At 38.0% G+C, this 24,239-nt stretch overlaps 1 protein-coding gene across 1 annotated transcript in view; it reads right to left on the bottom strand.

The window, feature by feature from the left end:
• Nucleotides 1-24,239, bottom strand: part of ECHDC1 (ethylmalonyl-CoA decarboxylase 1) — a 39,778-nt gene that overhangs the window by 8,843 nt on the left and 6,696 nt on the right. Inside the window, exons 2-5 of the mRNA XM_054279928.1 lie at nucleotides 23,522-23,743; nucleotides 18,555-18,697; nucleotides 13,707-13,759; nucleotides 11,667-11,747 (exon numbers count right to left, since the gene is read on the bottom strand). Of these exons, the coding sequence (XP_054135903.1) occupies nucleotides 11,667-11,747; nucleotides 13,707-13,759; nucleotides 18,555-18,697; nucleotides 23,522-23,741 (497 nt within the window). The 5' untranslated portion in view covers nucleotides 23,742-23,743. The remainder of the gene's footprint in view (nucleotides 1-11,666; nucleotides 11,748-13,706; nucleotides 13,760-18,554; nucleotides 18,698-23,521; nucleotides 23,744-24,239) is intronic.

The raw sequence follows: 24,239 nt of genomic DNA, 5'->3' as shown, positions 1-24,239 counted from the left end.
GGTCTATGCAAACCACTATGGCATCATAAAAGCAAACCCTCCCAAATGTTTGCTCTTTCTGAAAATCCTTTAGTCACAGATATTCACTTGACAGATGACTAAATGGCAACTACTAAAGAACATAAAAATGAAGACAAAATAGTTTAAAGATAGTCTGGGAGAACTGCATGCCTTATGCTTATCTTAGATACAGTTGCTAAAAGATGCTCTGCAATTCCAAGTTTCAATAGGCAAAAAGAAGACTGTGCACACTAATAATCTTTCCTGTTTATCAGCTTTAATCCATAACCTTTTCTACAAGAAAGCAACGGAAAGAAGTAGGTCCTATTTTAACAAGCCCATCAAAAAGTCACCCCACTCGAATTCTTTCCCTTTATTTAAAAACACTCCACCAATTAAAATCACAAAACAGTACACCTTCTTTATTTGAGGTTTAAATAAATTAAAATGATCCCCAAGAAGCAAAACAACAAAAAATCCTATCAAGACTCCCAAGCACAGAGTGTTCCAGGCACACTAAATCACAGTGTCAAAGGAGTAGGCTTGATGCCATCCTAAGAAATTTCACTAACACAAAAGCTTGCTTTTCTCACAGCTCTTCTCAAATTGCTTTACAGAGACTATATGGACTTTTATTTATAGTTACTGAATTATTTTGTAACACTCTTAGTGCATCCATTTTCCCCCCACTTAGCACAAAAGCTAAGAATCAAACTTTACATAAAGTAGCCCAGAAAAATCTCTCATGTCTCCCTAGCACATATTGCCTTTACCCCCTACCTTTGCTGTCCTATAGTCAGACTTTCCAACTCTAAGGATCAGGGTAAAAAATCAGATCAAGTAAACAGACTCCTAATTACAGAAGTATTTTTATAAAATAAGAGTTAACATTCTTCTGAGTTGCCTGGGAAACCTGAGGACACTTCCCAGAGGGGAGCAAGGGGACCTAAACAATGAGAATTGCATTCTTCAAAGGAGGCCTTAAAATAGCCATTTTTAATGGGACACTATCACGCTTTCTCACATCACCCAGAGTCAAATGAAATGCAGAAGAATGAATGACAAAGTCACACTTTCATCTATAAGCCCAAAACATTTGGCTGATGATAAAGTTCTGAAAAGTGAGTCCTGAATCTAAAAAATGAAATATGTAGCAACAACAAGGGTTAGAGGGAGAGTTGGAACACTGAGACATCAGTGCAGAAATCGCTAAATGGACATCAGTAATTTTAAGAGGAATGTGGTCTCTAGGAATAAACAGGAACTTAAAGTGTGGATAATCACCACCTATTGCCCAAATATTGGGATATTCAATGTAGGAGGAACCTCCAAAATCAACAAAGTCAACTCAAAAAGGCTGCAAGATTACCAGCTCTAAAGGAAGCCATTCCAGGGAAGAAGCACAAAAATAACGCTGTTACTAGAAAAAGATCCCTTGTATAACCAATAATAGGCAGATACAGAGAACTGCATGTCCCCAGAAAAAGAGCATCTCATCAGAAGCAAAGTCTGCACTGAGAAAAATCAAGAAAAGGCCTACCAGCAGCATGAAGGAGCTCAGAAAGGCAGCAGAGAAGACCCTCTGGGAGAGTGCCCTGGCAAGACCCAGATTAAAACTGGTCTAGACATGATTGTGTAAGAACAACCAGAGAAGTAAAATAAGGTCTATTTCTTAAACACTTCCCTGATCTAAGGAGAAGGGCTAAAAAAGGGCCAGAAAGGTCATTAGTTTGAGAGAGGGATAATAAAAAGAATGAAACACAGGGAAAGATTGCTGCTAATACCCTGCCAGGCGAGTAGCACACTCTCAATCAAGACAAGGTAGGTAAGGTCCCCCCAAAGTCTCCTGCAGGTCATGTCTGCTGTCACACCAGCTGCCATCCACACAGACTTTCAATCTCATTCTGGACCAAATCTCCCAGGAGTCAGTTACAGATGGAGGCTCACACAGCAGACCTTGATTAGGGGGTTTCAATCGCATTTGTTACCTCAGGCTTGACACTTTCTCACCCATGGCTTCACAGAAGCCAGAGAGAAAAAAGCATGCTATGAAAAGCCACATTTCTTCTAAAAGGGATAAATGAAGCTGGGTATTGGAAACTGCAGAAAGACATTTTCTGCAGCAGGAATGAAAAATTGAATTAGACAGCAGATCACAAGGCAAGAAATAAGGGCACAAAAAAAGCATGACTGATTAAACTCCACTAGCAGTATTAAAAGAAGTAAGATGTGCTTTTTTTATTTTGTTTTCTCCTTCCCAGTCATTTTTCAATAAACTGACAGGAAAGAAAATTATTTGGCCAAACCACAAAGTGAATCTGCCTCATTTTCTAGGATGACACTTCTTTAGGCTGCCATGCAATGCCCACATACCCACCACGGTGCTGGGGATGGGCAGCATCACGCAGGAGGACTTGGTGGAGATGGGGATAGGGCTGGCCAGAGGGCTCATGCAGCCAGGCCCTGTGTGCTGCACACACACATTGGGTGGCCCCTTCTCAATCTGCAGTGTGACATAAAAGCTGTGTGGGCCAAACATCAATCCCTGCTTCCATCTTGTGCCTAAGCATCCAAGTGAGCTGAGTAGTTTCAGAAAACAGCAGAAAAAGTAAATTAAAAGGTCTTAGGCAGGAGAGACAAACCTTTACAATTACACAGACAGCAATAAAGACTGCCCTGTCCACAGGTGCTGCCTTGGACCTGTTTAACACCCGCTGTGTGCACACTGGCGAGGAGCAGCATGGTTTTACAAAGGCTTGTTGAACACACACAGGGCTCAGATCACAATTTAAGAACACATAGAGCCTAGAGAATAAAGCAGATAGTTACACTGGGGAGCTCTAATTCCCCTGAAGTGTGCAGTATAAACTCTAAAAATGGCAGGAATCACCCAGAGCCATAAAGTTGGACTGATGTCCCATCACTCAAGAGGCAGTGCCTGGATCCTCCTAACTACCTGCAGATGACAACAGCAATCCATGGGCTACTGCGCTATTTCTCCTCCCCTGCTAATGACCAATATCTTATTAACACTCTCCCAGTTATGACATTTGAATTGCCCTGGTGTCAGTGGGTCCCAGGCACCTCAGTTACCATACAATTATTTTCAGAGCAGTTTTCATCTTGTCATAGCAGTTGGGCCTTACCCATGAAGCAGGTTTAAGCTATTCCTTAGAGGCTGCCAAAGCCTCTGTACACAAGCAAGTGAATGCCAAAATAATGCTCACAGAAATATTACTCATGCTAGAAATCTGAAATATTACATGAGTCTTTCCTTCCTAAAAAAGAAACTAGAGCTATTTGGACTCTGTTCAAGCAAACATTTTCAACAACAGATATGCCTTTTAGACTAAAGTAAAAATTTCTGTCAGGAAAGATCCAGTGATATTTTACCAGATTCTCTGATGAAAAAGACCACCTGGAGGCAAGGTGCTTGATTATAAATTTTTAGTCAAATTTAAATGACAGTATTCCTCTAGAAATTAAAAAAGTGGAGCTTTTTCCAAAGAGGAAATATTATTTTTTAAAATTATGGGCACACTTTCATGCAGCATATGCAAACCATGTTTATAACTTTGGCTTCCTACATCTTTATTTTCATCATGTATGTTTAAAAAAACCATAGAATGCCGAACAAAATTCTCCCAGACCAAATTCAGGAGTCTCTTAATGCAGGAACATTTCAATCACATTTTCTGCTAATCTCTATTGCTGATACACAAAGGGGAGGAGGGCTTCCCAACAGTGGCTGAGCTTGGCATCTAAAACATCAAAAAACACAAGGAACACCTCAGCTGCCTGAATTCAGCTGACTGGAAAGGAACAGCATTTCTTGACATCAGTCATGAGACATGCAATATTCAAGCTGTTCTAATACTTTATGATGGATTTGATGTATCAGGTTTCTGCAACTCACAGCACTAAAGAACTTAAAATACAACGTAACATCACACTAGCAACCCTTCACAAGACACAGGGTAACAAGACATGCTTTGAAATTCAGCTGTCTCTGCACACAGTGCTACCAATGCTGCATTTGCACTTCCTACACAATTTCTGACTAAAGCAAAGAGAGATCACATACTTAGTTGAAATCACTGGTGATTCAATTATAATGGAATGTTGCCACTTTGTCAGGATACCATGTTAATTTCAAACAAAAAAATACTGACTATCATGGTTTGGGTTTTTTTAAATTATCACAGTGACTGTGACCTAAGTTTTCCAGATATGATAAATGTCTTCAGAGATTTGTTTGGGAGGGAGGGGAAGAGCGCAATGATATAACTCAAAGAGGCATAAATGAGATAGATAACATTAAAATTCTACATTGACGCAGGAACCTGCTGCTTCTCCTCTTTACTTTTTAATATAGAGTATTAATTATACTGATGGGGATCTCAAACCAACTTCAGATCACTAATGCCATGTCCAGACTACCTGGACAAGAAGCAGGCACATTTTCAGCAAACTGTAACAGATCCCACAAATATGCCTAAGAGAGTGACCATTTATTGCCAAAAGTATAATTTCCCCTACTATGCTTTTATTTACAATTATTGTCTCTTTCACACATATGCAAGTCCACATTCATTTAAATTATTGGGGCTTCCCCAGTCTATATATTTGCTTTTTGTTTATGAATATGAATCATCAGAACACAAAATAGGACTGGAATATAACACCTAATAACAGACCATGGGCACAGCAGAAGTTCTTATGCACACAACTTTAAGCAAAATAGGAATCTATTTAACATAAGGATTTACTATTTGATTTATTCTTACTGAGACCGCCAAGTCACAACAGAGTAATTAATTTCTTACTGACTACAGAATCCAGGAAGTAGGAAGCTGAAGCCACCACAGTTAACAAGTTCAAGCAGTTTACAAACTTGTTTCATACAATTTTGCATAAATCTGGAAGGAAGAGGAACACAGAGGTCCAGCCTGCAGGGCTCCAAGTCTTCACTAAAAGCTTGGGTTGCTTTGGATCAGAGACAAAAATAAAACCGGAGGCTAAAGAGGAAGACTGGAAATCGCAATTTGGAAGGCAATGTTTACAGTGAAAGTAGGTTGAGATCCACACAACGCCTGCTTACACCCAGGGAAATGGAGTTATTTTAGGAACATGGGTCATGCCAATGCACAGTAACCCTGATGTGGATGATGACCCTTCAGAGATCTACAAGGTTAACTATACTGCTCCTTGGAGTGATACAGAGAGGAAGAGTTCTTGCTTGTAGTCCTTCAGTAGCACATGACAGGGCTGAAATATGAAAGAGCTAACAAGGACACAGGAAGACATTCTCTGGAAGCTGCAAAATTAGACACTTGAAAGCTGTGGCTTCAAGGGAAACTGAGGGTATTTAACATCTCCCTCGAGCCAAAAGGAGTAGATTGTATTCTCACCCCCTACGGTTCTTTGCATCTCCTAGAGACTTAACTCCTCCCTTACACTGGCTCCAGCCAATATTATATGACCTTACAAGTCACTCTAGTTAACTGTAAAAACAGAAAAATCCAGGCTCCCTGTTGCTTTTCAGTGAGATAATTGACTCATACAGGCATCTTCACTGGTGCTTGGCAAACCAGAGGTAAGAAGTGAGCTGAGAATATGTAACAGGGACACCCTCCTCCCTTATCCAAGGAAGCTGTTCAGACACTGTCCTCATGAAGCCACAGCTCAGTATAACCTCATCTCAAAACCAACAGACTGGAACATATAAGTGCTTCTCACACTTTATATTATCAAATTTGTGGAGCTATCTGATAATATATATATATATATGTGTGTGTGTGTGTATGTGTGTGTATATATATGTGTGTATGTATATATATGTGTGTGTGCATATATATATATATATATATGTATGTATGTATGTATATATATATATATATATAAATAGTAGTGAAGATCAGAAATTATGCATCAAACTCAAAAACCACAAAGGCCAGTTTATCCAAACTGGGAATTAGTCATTTTGCAGATGAAAGTAGAATGGACAATTCTAGTGCATTTGCACTCTTTTCCTCAAATTCTTTGAAACTTAAATACTTCTCTATGGTGAATTAACAGCTCAGGGTATCAGCAAGTATCAGAATGGGTCCAGACCTGTATTCTCTAAAATCTGCCTTATCTAAGTTTTCCATTATCTGGACTATCTCTGTTTATAATCATGCAGCACATTTTATCAGCTGCAGACAGGACTGTTCAACAGAAAGGATGTAAGATTGCATGGTACAAGTTGTCTAAAACATAGACACATGCTGATAAGAAAAAATTCACTTACCCAGGATAAGATAGTTTTATCTCCCAAGGGCAAAAAAAAGACAACAACCAAACCCAAAACAAATTTAAAAACCTAGAATGAAGTAAATCCCTGCAAAAAGACAACTTCAAAAAGAAAGCATCAACTCAAATTCATGCTTTGCTGATGTTATTTAAATTTCTACTAAAATCAAACAGTGGTAAATTTGAATTGTAGACTACATCTACAAATTCTCTTCCTGAAAGAATGTAAACACACAAAATTCAATCCCAAATGAAAATTGGTAAAAGACCCCCAATAGCAGCCCATAAATGCAAGGCAAATAACACAAGATCTTGCGCCCATTTCTGGCAGTGCTTACTTAACCAAATGTCAAATGTACCATGTCAAAAATAAGAACAGCCTTCTTAAAGGCAGGCAATGTGAGACTTTTAAAATCATAAGCAGAAACTTGTAGTAACAAACCCCCAGGGCTCTAAAAATGGGAAGTGATGTAGGACTGCATTGGAATTCTAAAATAGCCAACTGATTTGCAGGAGATTTTAAGTATAAACACACACACATATATATATATACACACACATATACATATGAGACCAAAATGTATACAGTTTAGAAAAGTGATCTATGCCACACAGCAAGCACTTGAAGCTGTGAGAATGTGGTGTCCCACCCTTAAGGAGAAGGGAGAACCGAAGATTCGTAGACGTTCGTGGTTGAAAGGAATGGCAAAAGTCAGAGGTTCTGCAAAAGCTTATAGAGTTTTATTAATAATTTACACACTTGGCAAGGACATTGTTATTCAAGTCCCTGACCTCCCAGCATAAGCCCACAGCAGCGGGTTTTGGATAAGGGGTAGGGTGAAAGGGAAGAAAGAGAGAGACATGAATTAAAGAGTGTGAGAGAGAAAGAAAGGAAGAAAGAGAATTAGAGAGATCACCTGTTCTAGCTTCAGCACTGATCCAGCTGGAGTATCCAGGGTCCTGGGCTGCACACATGCCCAGGCTTTGTGGGGAATACCTTTTCATAGATATGTTTACCCTGTTCTGGAGGTAAGCTTCTCACTTTCTATGCAAATTAGTTATCATGCACAGTTCTTTCTTCTCCATCTTTCTGGAAATAGGTGGAGGCTTGAAGGGTCTTTGATGGTCATAATCTATAGTGCCTGTCCATTTCTCAATCTCATTGCTGCACTTGCCCTGTACTGTGTTGTGCTTTTTCTGTTGCACCAGAACAAGGACATCTGTCCCAGAAAAGTGCTGCTCTACCTCCATATGGGCCCCTACTCCACCCACATCCTGTTCTTTCTCACAGTGTGTTATTACCATCAATTCTTGGTTGGTTCCATGGATATCCAGCTATCAGTTTTTGAACCACAAACATTTTAGTCCCTTATCTTTTAGGCTTCTACAGAGAACCCACTCAGATCTGGCTACTGACTCTTCTCTGATGATGTGTAGCAATGTTACAGTCATATGAATGAAAAGGGCTTTGTGAGCCTGGACTCTGCAATGATTCATGAATATGTGAACCCCATGTTGCTACATCCTATCTGGCTCTACACAATAAAAAATGCTACTATGTCCTGAAGCACCCTTATTTCAAACAGAGGCATCTTGTGCACCTAAATGTTCCTCCTGATAAATTAAAAGCCCAAATCCTTGTACAGAGTAAAAGATTTCCAAAGAAGCTCATGTGCTGTGCTCTGATGTTCTGAAACCTATTTTTGAAGAAGTTTACTGCAGAAAACTAAAGTCTTTACACCTTCCTCCACTTCTCCTTTTTGAAAGGTGAAACAACTGAAAAGTTGGTCATAGTGTAGCTACATCTATGCAGAGACTAGATTATTTTCTGTTGCTTTCACTTCCTCTATGTTGCATTTAATGCTCTAAATACAACTTGTAGAATCAAATAAACATAAATTATCACAGGAACACACACACACACCAAAAGCTATTTAAAAACATTTCATTTCATCTCTTACTAAGTGTTTCATGGAACTTATTTAACACCTTAAAATGTAATACTAAGCATGCCTACATATTTCACAGAAATACAGAAAACACACTGCTAAAATGAAAGAAGGCCAATTTGATTAATGCAATATTATTAGCATAAGCTAATAGTTAGCTCAGCACTTATAACAGTAATGAAACTGGCCCTTTGCAATTTAACTGTGCAACATCAACTACAGCTGAAGAAACTATAGTTCATGAATTTATTTTCTAAAGAAGAAAAGGAAATCACTGCTGTCCCCATCTACAAGCCCATTCTGAGATCAATGATATGAGAAATGGGCAGTTTTCCATCTCTGCACTCTCAACCTCTGCCTCAAGACACCAACTTTTACATTTGATTTACATGGCAGGGACACAGACACACATCTACTTGGACTGCAGCAGCATTAGAGAGGAAAAAGGAGGTAGGGGGAAAGAGACTCTGTGTTTCAGAAGCACTCAGATACAATGGAAGTCCATTTGCCAGGCGAGGTAGGACCAAATTTTTGTGTGTAGAAGACCTACACAGACATTGCCCCAGTGAGATTTCTCAAAGGCAGCAACATGCAATAGAAGACAAGACAGCTCAGAATTCAAAGTTAGTTATTCTGGCTATTATCTGGTGGTGCATTGCAGTGACTGCACTCAGAGATTATTGTGATCTGCTAATTGCACAAATGGATTCATTACTGTCTGTTGCCTGTATCTCTCAGCTTATTGTCCAACAATCCAAGACCATTTCTGTTTTCCTGTCTGAAGTCCTCAGCCAATCCTGCCAAATCTGCTCTCCTTGCCTTCACACATTGTGTAAGCACAAGACACATTTCAAGTTTCTGCATAAAGGAATCCAAAGCAGACACCTCAATTATTTGTGAAATTCCATCAGTAAATCCAACATCACATTCACTTCTGCACCTCACTGAAATGGCTGCAGTGTCATGCAGAGCTATAAAATACATTAACATCTGGCAGCAGAAAACACGAGCCACCTTCATGTGCTCAACTATGGCACACTGAAAAAAGTCAGTATTTCTTGAAAATATTACTAAAATGCTTAGCTGTCTGAGCAAGTTTCATACTTGCACCCTTCTACATTACCCAGTTTTGCAGTAATAATTGAGATGAATAATTCTAGTGTCAGAAGCTTTATCTTTCCAATTTTCATATCAGAAAAAGTCTGAAAGGAAATTAATTACCTTGCCCTTGTCTGGACTGGTCTGATTTTTTTCCTCCAGTAACATGTTTATGATCTTTATAAGGATACTGCTTTTCTGGAGAGCCATACTGCAGCAACACATAAAACAGCTAAGACTGAAGAAGATGTTTGGAGAAGACATCTTCCTCCAGATTAAGGGTGGACTAACCTCAGATGCTTTCACTTTTTATCACTGTACTTATTTCAGCAATAAATGTGCTGAAGTTCACACAAGCCCCAATCCAATTTAAAAAGAGCCAGCTTAAAACAGAGTGGGACAATTAGCCACAAGAACCGCTACAGGAAGAATGTATCAGTAATATCTTAAACCACCTCAGCTATCTTAAAATTGGACTTGTCCACACCTCTACTTTAGTAGAGATACATATCATGCTGCCAGACCACATTTCAGAGGAGGTACCTAGGTCATTTTGGTTCAAGTGAGTTGCTCAAACAATATCAGTATAGTTAATGTAGTACAAAGTGAAAGAGATAAAAATAAGAAAATATTTCAGGCCAAAACCAAGCAGTTTGGTAGTTTAAACAGAGACTGTGAAAAACAGAACTGTATTTGAAAATCTAGAATTAAAAGCAACCACAACAAACTCATTTTGTTTTTTAAAAATAAAACGTTCAAACATTATTCAATGAAGAAAACAAATCTCTGATTTCTGTCTCACGTTCATCTTTTGTCATCTGGTGACTGTGGACAGTCACAATACCTATTCCACTAATATCTACTTACAGTCCTCAAAAAACCCTGGAATTTTGTCCACCAGTATAAAAATTCTCAAATTCAAGAGCAATAACAGCACAGAGTATGTTTCTCTGTCTTGTTGCTGTTATTAATTAAGTCCCATTTGCTGCTCCTGAATGGCTGTTATTTAGTTGCACTGGATGGGTGTGTAGAAAGTAATGGAAGATGGATCAACAGCTGTAGTTATTATGAAAATTATGGCACTGCATGAGAGGAATTGCAGCTGCTCAATTCATGCAAATAAGAGCTACTTGATAATGCCTATAATTACACAGCATGTCAAAACAGCATAGCTGGAGTGTAAGTAGAGAGAACGTATTTTAAAAAGCCAAAAGATTTCCATTTCATTATATTCCCATTCCCTAAACGCCTATTTAGAGATAACAAGAAACACTTTCTGTCGACAGGCTCACAGATACAGAAAGGTCTGCTGAGTCTCCCAGGTGCATTCTCCTGCCAGCACTGCAGCTGTCAAACACAGAGCCTCTCTGCTATTTGTAACACAGTCTGGACCCACATCACAGCTGGGCTTCAGCTCACTGTGTGCTGAGCAGAGATGAAGAAAGATCCAGTCACATCTACTTTCAAAGCAAAGGAAGATTACTTCCAAGCGGCTCAGACAATGCAGATACCATCTCCTCTATCCAAAGCCTGGTCTTGATACCTGGAACAGCACTGTAATATTCTAGTTTACTTTACTTTTGAGTGTACCTTCTTTCAGCTTGTTTGGGGCAATTCCTTTCCCACTAAGGCCCTCTTCAAAAGCACATTTCCTTTTCTTAGATGAAAACCTCACTAAAAGCTTCTCATTTTCAGAGATGCTGCCCACTGTGCTTATCCTGCTACAGCTGTAGGCTGTTTACACATTAGCAATGGTTTATATAAAGTGACATTTTATTACTTTAGTGTCTTCCCATTCCTGTTCTGCCTGTTTAATTAAAGCCCTCCTTTTTTTGCCAGTTGTTTTGTGCTAGCAAATCCCTGCACCTGCATGTAAAAAAAAACAGGGATGAAACCTCATTTGTTTTACTCTGCACCTCAAATTCTTGTTTAAACAGCTGTGCAGCACAAAATTACATTACAAATAATAAACACAGAACAAGAAATACAAGAGTAATGAAGATATTTATTTTTTTTTTTTATGACATTCACAAAAAGCAACACAGGGAAACAGACAATTTTGCAAGCCTCCTACCTCTCATTCAGGGGTGAGTTGGATCCACTTGGTGTGTAAAACAGTCAGTTGCTAAAGAACCTTACTGCTCTTGTTTTGCGCGGTGATTCAAGCCACATAGCCTGGCAGAATCCACAACTTTTCCTGTGAAGTCTGATGACAAAATCTTGTTGCAAATGCCTTGGAACCCAGGAAGGTTACTCCTGGTAGAAGTACTACCTCATGGTACAGTCATTAAATCACTGACCCAACATAACACTTGTCAGCCTTACCTGAAATCACATGCTGTGGTAAGTTCTGCTCCTCCTCCAAAAGCTTTTCCTTGAACTAGTGCAACACTGATCAAAGGCAACCTGCACAAGAGACTTCAGTAAGCAAAATTCATGCTTTTAGCCTTTCAGAAATTAAAAAAACAATTCAACCAAACCATTTATACAGTGAAAGTTGAGAAAAATATACTGTTCCAATTTAATCAAATAACTGCATCTTTGTGGGCAATTGGCACAACACCATTTCCACTTATGTCAAAATTACAATTGCATGATTGATACAGAATCCCAGAATGAAACACCAACACAGATATTTTAAATGGAATCAAAATAAAGATCACGTACTGAAAAACACATGTTATGAAAAATACCTGCTATAGAATATATCTAAAAAAGACTACCTGTGAGGAGTGACAGGATAGCAACACAAGATTCTACTCTAAGCCACTGCACCACAGAAAGCTGCAGAAAGAGACACAAAGAACTGAAGGGCTGAGTTATCTAAAACTAATGAGATTTACCATGACAGCTTCAGCAGCTTCTTCAAACACTGCTACTATCTCAGTCATCAACAAAACTTTTTTTGCAGACAAAACCTTTTGAGGAAAGCAGCAATCTGTTACCTTTGTTGGTGTTGTATTTAATCATGTTCAAGGTATTTAATCATGTTCAAGGTAATTCAAAGGACAGAGGGAAGGAAAAGTTTCCCCACTGCTGATGTGAAATGAATACTAATGAACAGTGACTTAGGATAAGGCAAGTTCCTTAAGAAATGAAGGCAGCTGGTTAGTCACAGAATTTGCACATTAATACAGCTGTTTCATCTTTTACTGTGAAGAGACATTTAGCTTTTTGAGCAGTTTACAAACCACATTCAGAAGTCAGCATCCTAATCATAACCACGTTTGGTTTTAGTTCTCCTTCAACAGAAGCACCAACACTTTCTGACAGCCCAAGTTCCCTTACAAGCTGCAGCACAGTTCATACAATACATGGCACAAGAGAACCCACTGGAAGAGGGCAATGTCATTTTTCCTGTGCTTGACAAGAAAGCAGAAGATGTGGGTCCAAGATGGCTACATCCGCACTCTAATCCATTCAAGGCACCTCTCTCGGGATCAGTCAGCCTCAGCTCTGAGGGAGACTAATCCTATCTACAACAGATGTCCCCAGACAGCAGCTCAGTGCTCCCCCTGAACCATGGCTTAAAGACACACTAAGTCTACACACCTGAGGTGGGGACTTAATCTTCACACATCTTCCTCCTCTTAGCTTTGCCCCATCAATTTCAATTATATGGAGACAAGCTTATGCAAATGGCTTCCAATCCTGAGGATTCCTTACAGTACTACTAATGTAAGTTTCCAATCTCCTGGGTAATTTTACAGAAAAAATGTTAATTCATAACATTTTCTCATATAGATTATTTGAAAACAATGAATATTTGAAAACAAAGAATATTCATCTTCAAAGAGCTCTAAGCAGAAAAACATAGACTCTACCACAAATGGATTTAATAGAAATGTGACTTCTAAAGGGAAGCTAAGTCTAAAGGAAAGGGTGTTGCTTTCAGAATTACCAGATGGTAGAACTGACACACTCCTCTTGTGAAGTGGGAAGATTAAATATATCAAATAAATGTTACCTATGTAGGCTGCATAACCTGTTACTGCTTCTTATTTAAGAGCTACCAATTTCCAATGAGTTAAAGAGGCTGAGTTTCAGAAAATCTGAAGTCTTAGATTTCCTTAATTCTTCATATCTCCTAGCTCTACACATATAAGCCTGGGATTTTTTTTTCCTGTTCCAATCTCTGGAAAGTGTAATAGTTGCAAAATGTTAAGGTCTAATTTAAATCCATAAATACCTACCTGATTAACATGTGGGAATACAAGGTCTGGGATTCAAAATTACATATATAACATACATATTTACATACATACATACATACATAGTTATCTTTAAACATCTCGTTAAAGAATTAGCCAAAATACATTCTGATACTTATAATTACTTCATAGATGAGTAAATAAAATATATTACCTCATAAGTCTGGTTAAGGTGTTTTGCATAAACATGCACATATTCATCCCATCCTACAATGAATAGGAAATTAAAAAATGTTACGTGATCTTAATGTGCAGCAATTAAACACACAGACAAAGTAAAGAGGAGTAAGCATTCTTTATATTTACTTCAGCTGGGTTTTGTCTCTGGTTCATGTTGCCCAAATTCTAGCCCAACCCTGCTATGCACAAATAGAAAACCTAGTATAAATCAGGTTAAAAAACAAATCAGAACTCAATTGACTTATATAAATGTCAGTTAAAATTAAGCAACTGTTAAAGTAATTGCAATACTGAATTTCTATGTTGTGAAACTTTTGTGTTTCCTCTTAATTTCCTCTTCTCACTTCAAGTTGAACATACATAAATCTGAGTTTTTAAATTCTGTACAAAGCCACAGTGTGCTACATACTTTTTACTGTCCCAAATCCAGAAAGTTTTAGACAAGATACAATTTACCAATTTAATCTTCTATTGTTTGGGCCATAAGCATTTCAGCTAAAAAAAGGAAACTAAAACCACCAAACCACAAAACACCAAAACAAATTAAAAACCAAACCAGAAAGAAGATACTTCTTATGTCTCACATCCTTTGTGTTTTACACTTCCTTGTAATCAACAGTGAAAAAAATACAATCATTTACTTCTCATCTAGCACAAGAACTAAAGGGCTCCAAATAAAATATGTTCAAAACAAATATTTATTCCTACAATGCGTAGTTAAAATGTGGAACACTTGACAGCACCCTCGACATGATTTCAAGAGCAACTACATAAACTCACAACAGGAACACCAACAAAAGGTTATTACATAGAAGGCAACACCTCTAGCTCTAGAAGTCTTAGTCACAAGTTGCTGAGAGCTAAGAAAATATTTTGAGACAAAATCATTATCTATCTGCCCTCCCTGTTGTTATCCTCCTTCTCAGACATCTCGAATTAATCAGGAACTTGACACCTAACTGAGATAAATAATCTAGAACCACCATGTTCATATACATACTGAACTGAACAACACATATTATTTATCCCAGATAAGAGGAAAACATTATGCTTGGACACCGCAGAAATAAAAAACCAGTAGGTAAAAATTTCAGCACAACTTTCAGATAATAAAGAAAAAAAATCCAAACAAACCAAACCAAACATCTCTTTATCAGAATTTAATAATTTCTAAAACACAGTTTTACAAAAGCTGGCAATTTAGAGAACCTGCCTGAATTAAAAGCCTCTGACTCAGGGAAAGAAAATATATGTGGTAAGTCTTCAGTACATCTTTGGAATAGAACCTTTAAATAACAGTAGGCCAATTGCAGGTGATTTACTGTCCATTTAGTCGTGTATTCCCAAGAGCTACTCTGCCCAAAGCCAACCAGCATTATGATGTTCAAGTGCACATCTCTGGCAGATGTGAGTGCCATGACAATTGTTACACAAGAACCAGTGTATTTAGTTTTACTGCACTAGAGGGCTGCTTGAAAATTTTAGCAGCTGTTGTTTTACAAAAAGGCTTTTACTTACCACTGTAGCCATCTCCTACACCCCCTAAGAACAATCGCAATATTTCCATTCCAAAATAAAGAACACTCAAACCCTTTGTGATAGCTGCCTTAGTAGCTAAGTTCAAATCCCACACAAACATCCAAGGTACCAGTTCTCAGATAAAGACTTGCACAATTCCCATATTACAACTGTCAGGATGAAGTTGCACAAAAGCTCTTTAGAGAACACAATTTTTCACTTCATCACAGCAGAATCCTTGCATTCAAACTGGCCTTCTCAACTCATGACAAAATCCAAAATGGTAATTAAAGATTAATTCCAGAACAGACAAACTTGAAAAATGCATTTATGTCTGAGCAGACAAAAATAAAGTCTTCATTCTCTCAGGTAGTAGAGAGATTACTGTGTATCCCATGGAAAAAATGCCCACAGAGAAAACATCCCTTAGGAAAAAAAAAAAAAACACCAAACCAAGAAAAAAAAAAAAATTGCTTGAGTCTCAGCAAATAAACCCTTCAAACCTTCCTGACAAGAAAAAAAAGGCTACTATTCAGATAAAATTCTCTAAGAGGTGCCCACTGCAGTCTAGTAGAATAATTATATTTGCAGCTCTAATGTTGTCCTTGAAATAAGAAGATATCTAACTAGCAGAAATGGAGGTAAAATGCAGTAAAATGCACTACATATGGAAGAAAAGGATTAATAGCTTGGTGTGGGCCTAGGAGAGGCAGGGAAGAAGAAAGTCACCTTCATAAAGTAGAAAACTGTAATGCTGACTCTTATTGCTGCAAGAGCTTTGAATCCATTTGCACTACAGACAGAACATAATTTACATATTATCTCCAAGTGCTCCAAAGTCCTTCCTCCACAGCTTATGTTTGGGAACCTCTGTCCTAGGGCTTCTAGACAGGGACAAGGAAAGCAAAGTTATCCTTTGTGCTTCTCCTTCTGAGCTGTTGCTTTAAGAGCTATTCTTGCTTTTCAGCTAGGCAACTTTTCAAGTCTCACTCCAGAATGAGGTTCTTGCACTGGGAACAGCTTACAAAGCCTTATAAAGGCAGAAGGAAAAAAAAATTATTTAAATTGCACTATTCATTTACCTTTTGTGATTTGGTGATGTAATGTTAGCACTCAGAAAAGAAAACAGGCAGGGGACCTAGGTTTGCTTCAGAGTTAGGAACAATTGAACATGGGAGAAGGTGGACAAAGAAAGAGGAAAGGAATGAAGTGGGAGAGGAGGACAAAGAGCCACTAGGGGGCACGAAAATCCTTCCGCATTCTTGGCCATTATTCTGCCGATTCTGCACCACAGGGAAAAGCAAACTGTACCGAAAATTATGAAAAATACAGTCCTCCCTCAAGCAACCGGTTGGATAAAATTAAAGTGTTTTCTGCAATTACTAAAAGATATGGGCTAAAGCAGCCTTGGAAAAAATTGTAAAGGACAGCTCAGTTGTTTGAGCATGGTGCTAATAATAAAAGGTTGTGGGTTCAATCCTTTCACTTAAAAATTGGACTCGATCATCCCTGTGGGTCCCTTCCAACTCAGAATATTCTGTGATACTGTGAAAGACATACCAGTTCAGGCATGAAGCTATTGACCTTTTTTTTTCGATTTTGCCTTGAAGATGTCTACGGACAGAAAACTTAATCTGAAACCAGACAAACACTCTCATCTGCATGAAGTTAGAGAGAAGAGTTCTGTAAGATTGAAGAACAGCAAACGCTATTCCATATTCTAGTAAAGCTTTATTTAATAAAGACTATTAATCCCACCAAATAGATGCTTTAGGAGCTACTATAAAGAAACTCTCAGTAAAAAATAAATAGCTTGAACTCTCCAATGGAAATAGAAAAGCAACTATGTTTAACTATTCTTGGAGCATTTCTGGTGACTCAGGGTTTAATTTCCATACTAGAATGAGATCTAGATTATGTGTAGAGAATTCTCAACAAAGTTATAACACATATACATTTAATTCTGTCCAGTATATCTATTATCGAACCCAGTCCTTGCAAGAGCCTTCTCTGCCACTGCAGTGGCTCCAAGTAATTTGTATAAGCATACAGAGAGAATACGAAATGTATGGAAGCAGAATCACTGAGATTTACTGAATGCAGATTTCTAAAGGAAAGCCTAGACTGCAAATAAGGAAAGAACTGACCTTGCTTGGCTTCACCTCCTTTTCTGTTGGTATAATGCTCAAAGAAGTTAAAAATTGCAGATCAAAAAAAAAAATCAATTTAGAAAAAAATCACATCTACATCTATATTTTTTAAATTGCCAGTTTTTATAAAATATCCAGATGAAAACGTCCCCCAAATCCATTTATACTATAATGCATGACATTTCTGTATTAAGAAAAGCATCTCTCTTAGGGTTTTCCCAAAAGGAAACAAAGTGTCCTATACCCTTTGAAAACTGGACTGTCCTTTTTATTTTACAAGGCCAAAAATAAAAATTGTGGGGTTTATGATATTTAGTTTTATCAACAGAAAAAAAAAAAAATCATCACTAAAGACAAATATCAGATTAACCAGTTTTTGTGTTGTTAGTCATACTGGAAGGGACAATTATGTTTCATTTACATGGTTAAATCCTGAAGCTTGCAGGGGCCACAAAAAAGCAGCAGGATTGGCACTTACCACAACTGCAAACCAGGTCTAAGAGCAGCACAGGAAGACCCTCTTCCCTGGCAGTTGGCAAAGTCCTATTACACACATTGCCAAATCCACATAGTAACCCACAGAAAGAACTGTAGCACACATGAAAGTTGTCCAATGGGTGGCATGAGCAAAAAATTGCCATCAAACCCCAAGCTCTGCAACTTCACAGACACACACAAGACTCGCATGATTCAAGTCCAGCGCAAGAATTGCATCTGTTCTTCCATTTCATGCAGGTCCAAGCACAGTTTTGATAAAATAGAAACCTTTCTGTAATAGCAGCCATTCTACTTAAATTTCTTTTTTTAACTTTAGAATATGAGAAATTATTACTTTTATCTGTTTCTAAAGGTCAAACTACAGAAGCACATTTTATCTGACAGGAAAATTCACCATATACCGCTGTGAGAAACTGAAATGACACTTTTAAAAGAAAAGGCTAAAATGAATATCTAGTGTAGGAATTTAGAGTCATGAATCATTTACAATAACATTTAAATCACAGCTTGAAGGAGCTGACAGCATGTTTTTGACCATTAAAACTCCATTCTGTGACCTGTATGTAAAATTGCAGAAGTGTAGTGCAACACTTCTGTCTAAAAAGTATCTCAAAAAATTAATTTTCTCCAAAACCTTAATGTGTATTAATACTTGCCTGGGAATTGGATATTTCTTTGACAACATTCAAATCAGATCCTGAGCAAAAAGTATTTCCTGCACCATGGATTATAAGACCTTTGCCATCCTTCCAGTTTTCCAGCTCAGTTACCCTCTCCTGGAGTTCTACCATCATAGTGCCTGCCACAAGAGGGGAAAACCAAAATTTTTAACAGGAAATTATCATCACCATCATGTTTTTTGTTATATTTTCCACCAGCAAAACCAAGTTACAGTTAATAAGTGATGGGCTTAAAATCACAATAGAAAGTATAATCTCAAATCCTGCACACAATCCTTGGCATACATTTGTTCTCCAAGGATGCACTTCCCAAAATTCCAAAGGATATTCCGTATGAAGGATATTTGTGTTATACTCAAGAAAGCTCCAAAACAAAAGCAACAAACAAAATCCTGTGCCTGATTTCATTCTGCTTACAATTGCATACATTCAGGACAGATGAATTTATATATATGCATCCAGATCTGTCCAACTAGTCATATTGAAGTTACTGACATTCTTCTCTGTCCAAACAATTGACAGAGAATAGAAAAGAATCATGTCCAGGGTGGGACAACCAGTCAATTCGAGGCACAACCAGTCAATGTTAACAAAGGTTCCCTTCTAAAAAGACTCCCTTTATAAAGTATATTGTCATACAGTAATATCTTTTTATTTCTTGTTTAAACATCCAATTCATCATAAAATGTCATAAACATCATATTTGCTTAAGTACTCCTCCTGATATGGAACTCTACAAACTCCTGTTTCTAGAGCTCATGCTAGACAGCAGTGTCTTCCACAGCAATGGAATGTACCTGCATTAATTCAAAGCTCTTCCTCTCTGAATGCCTATGACTCAGTCCAGTTATATACTTAAGAGAAAACATGTACAGAAACTAATTTCAGAAAGCAGAGTACATACAGGCTGATGACACTCTCAGCTTTACCCTTCTTTGACAAGAATTTAGATGGACATGGCTACATTCTTCAGACAGACATGTGCTTTTGATTAATACTTTCAAGGACTCTCTCCTCTGCCAACAGTGCTGCTTTTTTAACCCTATGCATGCATGTACACGACTCATCCTCTTCTGAAATATCCCATTAGCAGCTAGTCCAGGGGACATTTATGTTTTCTTTCTAATGGTTTTTTTCCTTACAGTACATTATGAAGTAAGGGTGAGCACTCAGTCAAGTATTTATCCCTTAGGCTTGGTGTCAGACACTGCAATAATACAGCTTGACAATGTTTCTGAGGTAGCCAATAATCAAGTGGACATTACATATTATATATATTACATATTATATACCAGAATAGCATAGAGTTGGGTTTTTCTGTAGCCACTTTCAAGTCCCTACTATGATCCTCTAAAAAATCCCAGCAGTTTTGCCAGTTGCTTTCCCTTCTGTATTTATAATTTAGTCATGCTTTTTGTATGTTGCACATTACATTTGTTTTCACTGAATTTCACCCTGTTGATCTTGAGCTCTTAGCAGCAGCTAATCAAGATCACTGAATGCCTCTCCTCTACTCCAAAAAATAACCTTGCGAGCTCTCCTAATATGGGGTCATGTGACCATTTCAGCAGTTCACCTTCTGCTTCATAATCCAAGCCAAGAATGAAAATACTGAGCAGAACTGGGCCTAGATGAGATTTTTGTGGGTCTTCACTTGAAGTGCTTTTCCAGCCTGATGGCACACTCAACTTTTCTGCAAATGCTGCCATTCAAACAGGTGTGCATTAACCCTGTGGATTTCACTTCTTGCATATTTTCCTTCTTAAATCTTCTTAACAGAGGGGTATTTGGGATGACATTCAAGCATTGCTAGAATCAAATACAGCAGAACCACTGTTTGTGGTTCTTTTAATGGGCAAAGCAGTGAGGTATTGAAGAGTCTTTCCACAGAGTATTCCAAGAAAAAAATCAAGTTAACTGAAAAAATGCAGGATCCATATGAGCTTGTTACATGCAATAGCAGGGGATAAAAGACACTGGCCAGGGCCTGTCCTACCCTCCTGTGAGAGGCTCTTTTCCATTCCTGACAACACTGAACTATTATTTTACTAACAGGTATATTTCCTGATGTTTGACATAATGAAGAAGGCACAACACTAAAGCAAATCCTCATTCTGCCAATCTTAGTCTTTCAGTAGGTGATACCACTAAGTTCATGCTTTTTACAGAATTAATAATAAATAGTTTGCTCGCATTTTAACTGTAATCTGAGCATAAATATTTTCAAGTAAATTCTAGAAAATAAAAACTATCATCATTATTTTCTAGTTCCTACAGGCCAGCTTTCTTCTCTTTTAAACTACATTCAAGTTTAGTTCAGTGAGAGGCTGGGTTGCTGAAATTGGCTCTACCAGGCTTAAACTGACATTATTAGCATTTGTTTCCAGAGAGACCATTTCAAACAGGTGGCTATTAGATTCCAATTAAGAAGAGAAAAAAGGCATAACAATCTCCGTATCGCCCATTAGCCATTTGCCAACAATTTTGTTCTGTTTTTGATTTCAGGAGTTGCTCAAGCTTAGAATAAACATAATTCCTTTGAGATAAAAAACTGCTGTGTAAAGTAAATGCCTGGAAAATAGAATTTCCCTCAACAGTTTAATAATGTTTTGCAGCTTTCCAGAGGGAGCGTGCATGGAGATATGAATTCACATCTGCCACTATTCAGAAGCTCTGAGACACAGAATCAACAGAATTTGACAGGGAGGTAGCTGTACCTGCAGGCTCTGGCTGATGAAGTGAACCAGTTTCTGCTGAGGCAATTCAGGGGTAGCACACCCCATCCTGCCCCTTGAAGAGCATTATTTGATACACAACTGAAGGCAAAGGATTAAGTTCCTAGTAGTTTCTCAGCAAATGCATTTTACAAATAATAATGTTAAAAATGAAACTAAGATCGGTATAAATTAAGATGCCATACCATTCACTGCAGCAGCAAAGGGATCAGCCTGATTTTGCTTCTACTATCCCTCCCTTGAAAACAAAGGTCTCTAGCAGAGGTGTACAGCAGAAAGAAGCAGCATCTCTTGAACTGACAGTAAGATCTGCCTGAGCAATTTTTTGAGGCTATTGCCTAGCAAAATGGAGTACAGCTCTCTACACACTGCTTTAAAACAGAACTGCCTGATCCCATGGCTCATTTGTTATATGCTAATGAGGATCTGTAACAAAGACAGAGCTATTAATTTCCTCAGTGGTTTTTGTAGCTCTTTGCTACTAGAACATCTAATTGACATACACTAATAAGTTATTTTCACAGCAGTCCTGTAAGCAGAGGAGAGATTATTTTACAGACAACTAACTGAGCCAGAGAGAAAATGTCTGCTAATTTTGGGTGCTCATCTCCAGATGTGTGATATGATTTCAGCACATTAACATTACATAGAACATTGTATAGGCAAAGAACAGCTATCAGTTGCCTAAATGGCAGCTGCATCTGCTCAGCACGGCCACCAATCACTTCTGAGCCCCTCCTGGCAAGCACACAGAAAACAGAGAGCCTATTTGCCAGTTTCTATGAAAGTTTGGGTTAAGCAATTTTACTTTTATTGCTCCTGATCTTCAAAGAGCAGAAAAACCCAGTCTGCTCTCTCCTTTTGCTGTTACAGCTCACTTTGCATGCCCCTTTCAACTTCCCCAACAAACAAGCTAAAAGCACTCAGTCTACAGGGTGTACTTTGCACAGTTTTGTTTTGAGTCAAAAATAGAAACCAATCTGTAGAAAAAGGAGAAACAACCATGTAATTATGATTTGTATAACAGCATGTATGCTGACAGGGAGGCATGCAGAAGGACAATCCCTACGCTAACATCTTTTAGCTACAATTTCTTAAGTTAGGTAATGATTTTATACATGAGTTTTTTAAGCAAAACAAAAGAGAATGCAGAAACATCTGGGTGCATTACCACCAATTCTGCTGCTCTCCTAGGTTCCTTACAGCTAACAATCATTAGTGGAAAGAACAGACTGTCATTCTGCATCTAAAGTGCATACTTTGCTAGTATGTTGCAAAATGTTTGCTCACAGCAAAGGAACAGTGAGAACTGGGCAGGAAGACAGAACAGCAACAAAGAAATTAGCAAGATGACACAAATGCATCCACATCAAAATATTAACAGATAAAATAATTCTTACAGTGAAGGCTTATGCACAGCTCCAGCTCAAGCAGGTTCACACCCTGGACCTGTGCCACTCATATCTGAAGAGAGTGACATAAATTGGAATAATCGAGATAATTAAGAAGAGACAGCAAATATACTCAACTTGGAGAACAAAGCCCTCTCATAATACAAGATTAATAAAATAGGGCACTTGGTTTTGATAGCTAAGCATGCCCCAGTGTAAAAGCATATTAAATAGATCACTGACCTGCAACAGTTGAGAATACCCAGCTCATCTGATCTTTAATTAACCAGTCACTGATATTTAAGACATAAGGCAAATGAAGAACAAATGGAAGCCAGTTTGGGTAAGTGGAAAAGACCAAACTACAGAAGTTTAATGTACAGGGAAGGCTTTAGCTAAAGAACCAAGCAATAAACTCAATCTTTCTTTCTCTATCACCTACAGAAGGGAGGTGGCATTGTCTCATGCCCACAGAAATGCCTTCCATATTTCCAGAGCAGTGATGACAAAATGAGAGGAGATGCAAGAAAGAGCTCAGGGGCAGAATTGTGCTAACACTTAAACAACATGGGGAGAAGCACCTTCTGCAAGACAGTCCTTGTGTCATTGAGAATTTCTTAGATTCTTATGACATGTATAGCAAAGTTACTACAAAACACTGGACACATTTGCTGCACATCAGAATAAACACATTTACTCTTCTAACTAAGACGTGGTAAAGCAGAGTGTTTGTCTTTCTTTAGGCAAAATGTCAAAATAGGTAACTGAACAAGAGAAAGACCAAAACCAACCAGCAATCCCCTCAACTAATTAATACCTGTGAAGGCATTCATTAACTTGGGGTTATTCAAAGTAAGTATTGCAATGCCATTGTCTTCTTTCACAAGGTTGACAGATCCACCAGAAAACTGCTGAAGTTTCTTCTTTATCAATTCTTCCTCATAGCCATGAGCACCATTATACAGTGACAACCTTCTTTGCTGTAGTATCCTTTTCATTGTAATCTGAAGAAAGTTCTTCCACAGAGCAAGGGCCATTTCTGGAAATACAGGGAGTGAGGGGAAAAAAAAAATTAGGAAACTTCTTTTGAAATCCACTTCAGTCCTCTGAGAAAGAGGGAAGTATGACAGCAGCAACTAATATACAGGTAATACAATCATAACAGTTGGCAGAAATGACTGCAAACTATATTAGCAAAATTCTTCATTTGAATCTACCGTCACAAGTAAACAGAAGTTGTTTTATGGAGTGATTTTAGTAGTTAAACCAGGTATTAGCACCTTTTAAAATATTTCTTTTTAAAATTTACCAAAAAAGTTATTGTGTGCAGAAAGCAAAAGAGGCTCAAAAACTACAGAAAAATCTACATATTCCACTAGATCAATTTACTCTGTATTACTCTTCCAAACCCTCTCTCACCCTTCCCTCAAAGAAAATACCAGGACTTTCGAACACACCTATAATGGAGGAAAAATCCTATCAAATCCCACAACTTTCAAGATCTGGATGTCCTGCTTTTCTGTAAGCAACTATTA

This window comes from Melozone crissalis, unplaced genomic scaffold (assembly GCF_028551555.1).
Source record: "Melozone crissalis strain CALT ecotype California unplaced genomic scaffold, PUWL_Pcris_2 ptg000027l_1, whole genome shotgun sequence".
NCBI classification, from domain to species: Eukaryota; Metazoa; Chordata; class Aves; order Passeriformes; family Passerellidae; genus Melozone; species Melozone crissalis.
Note: the sequence above shows the minus strand (reverse complement) of the source record. Positions and strands in the feature narration are given on the sequence as shown.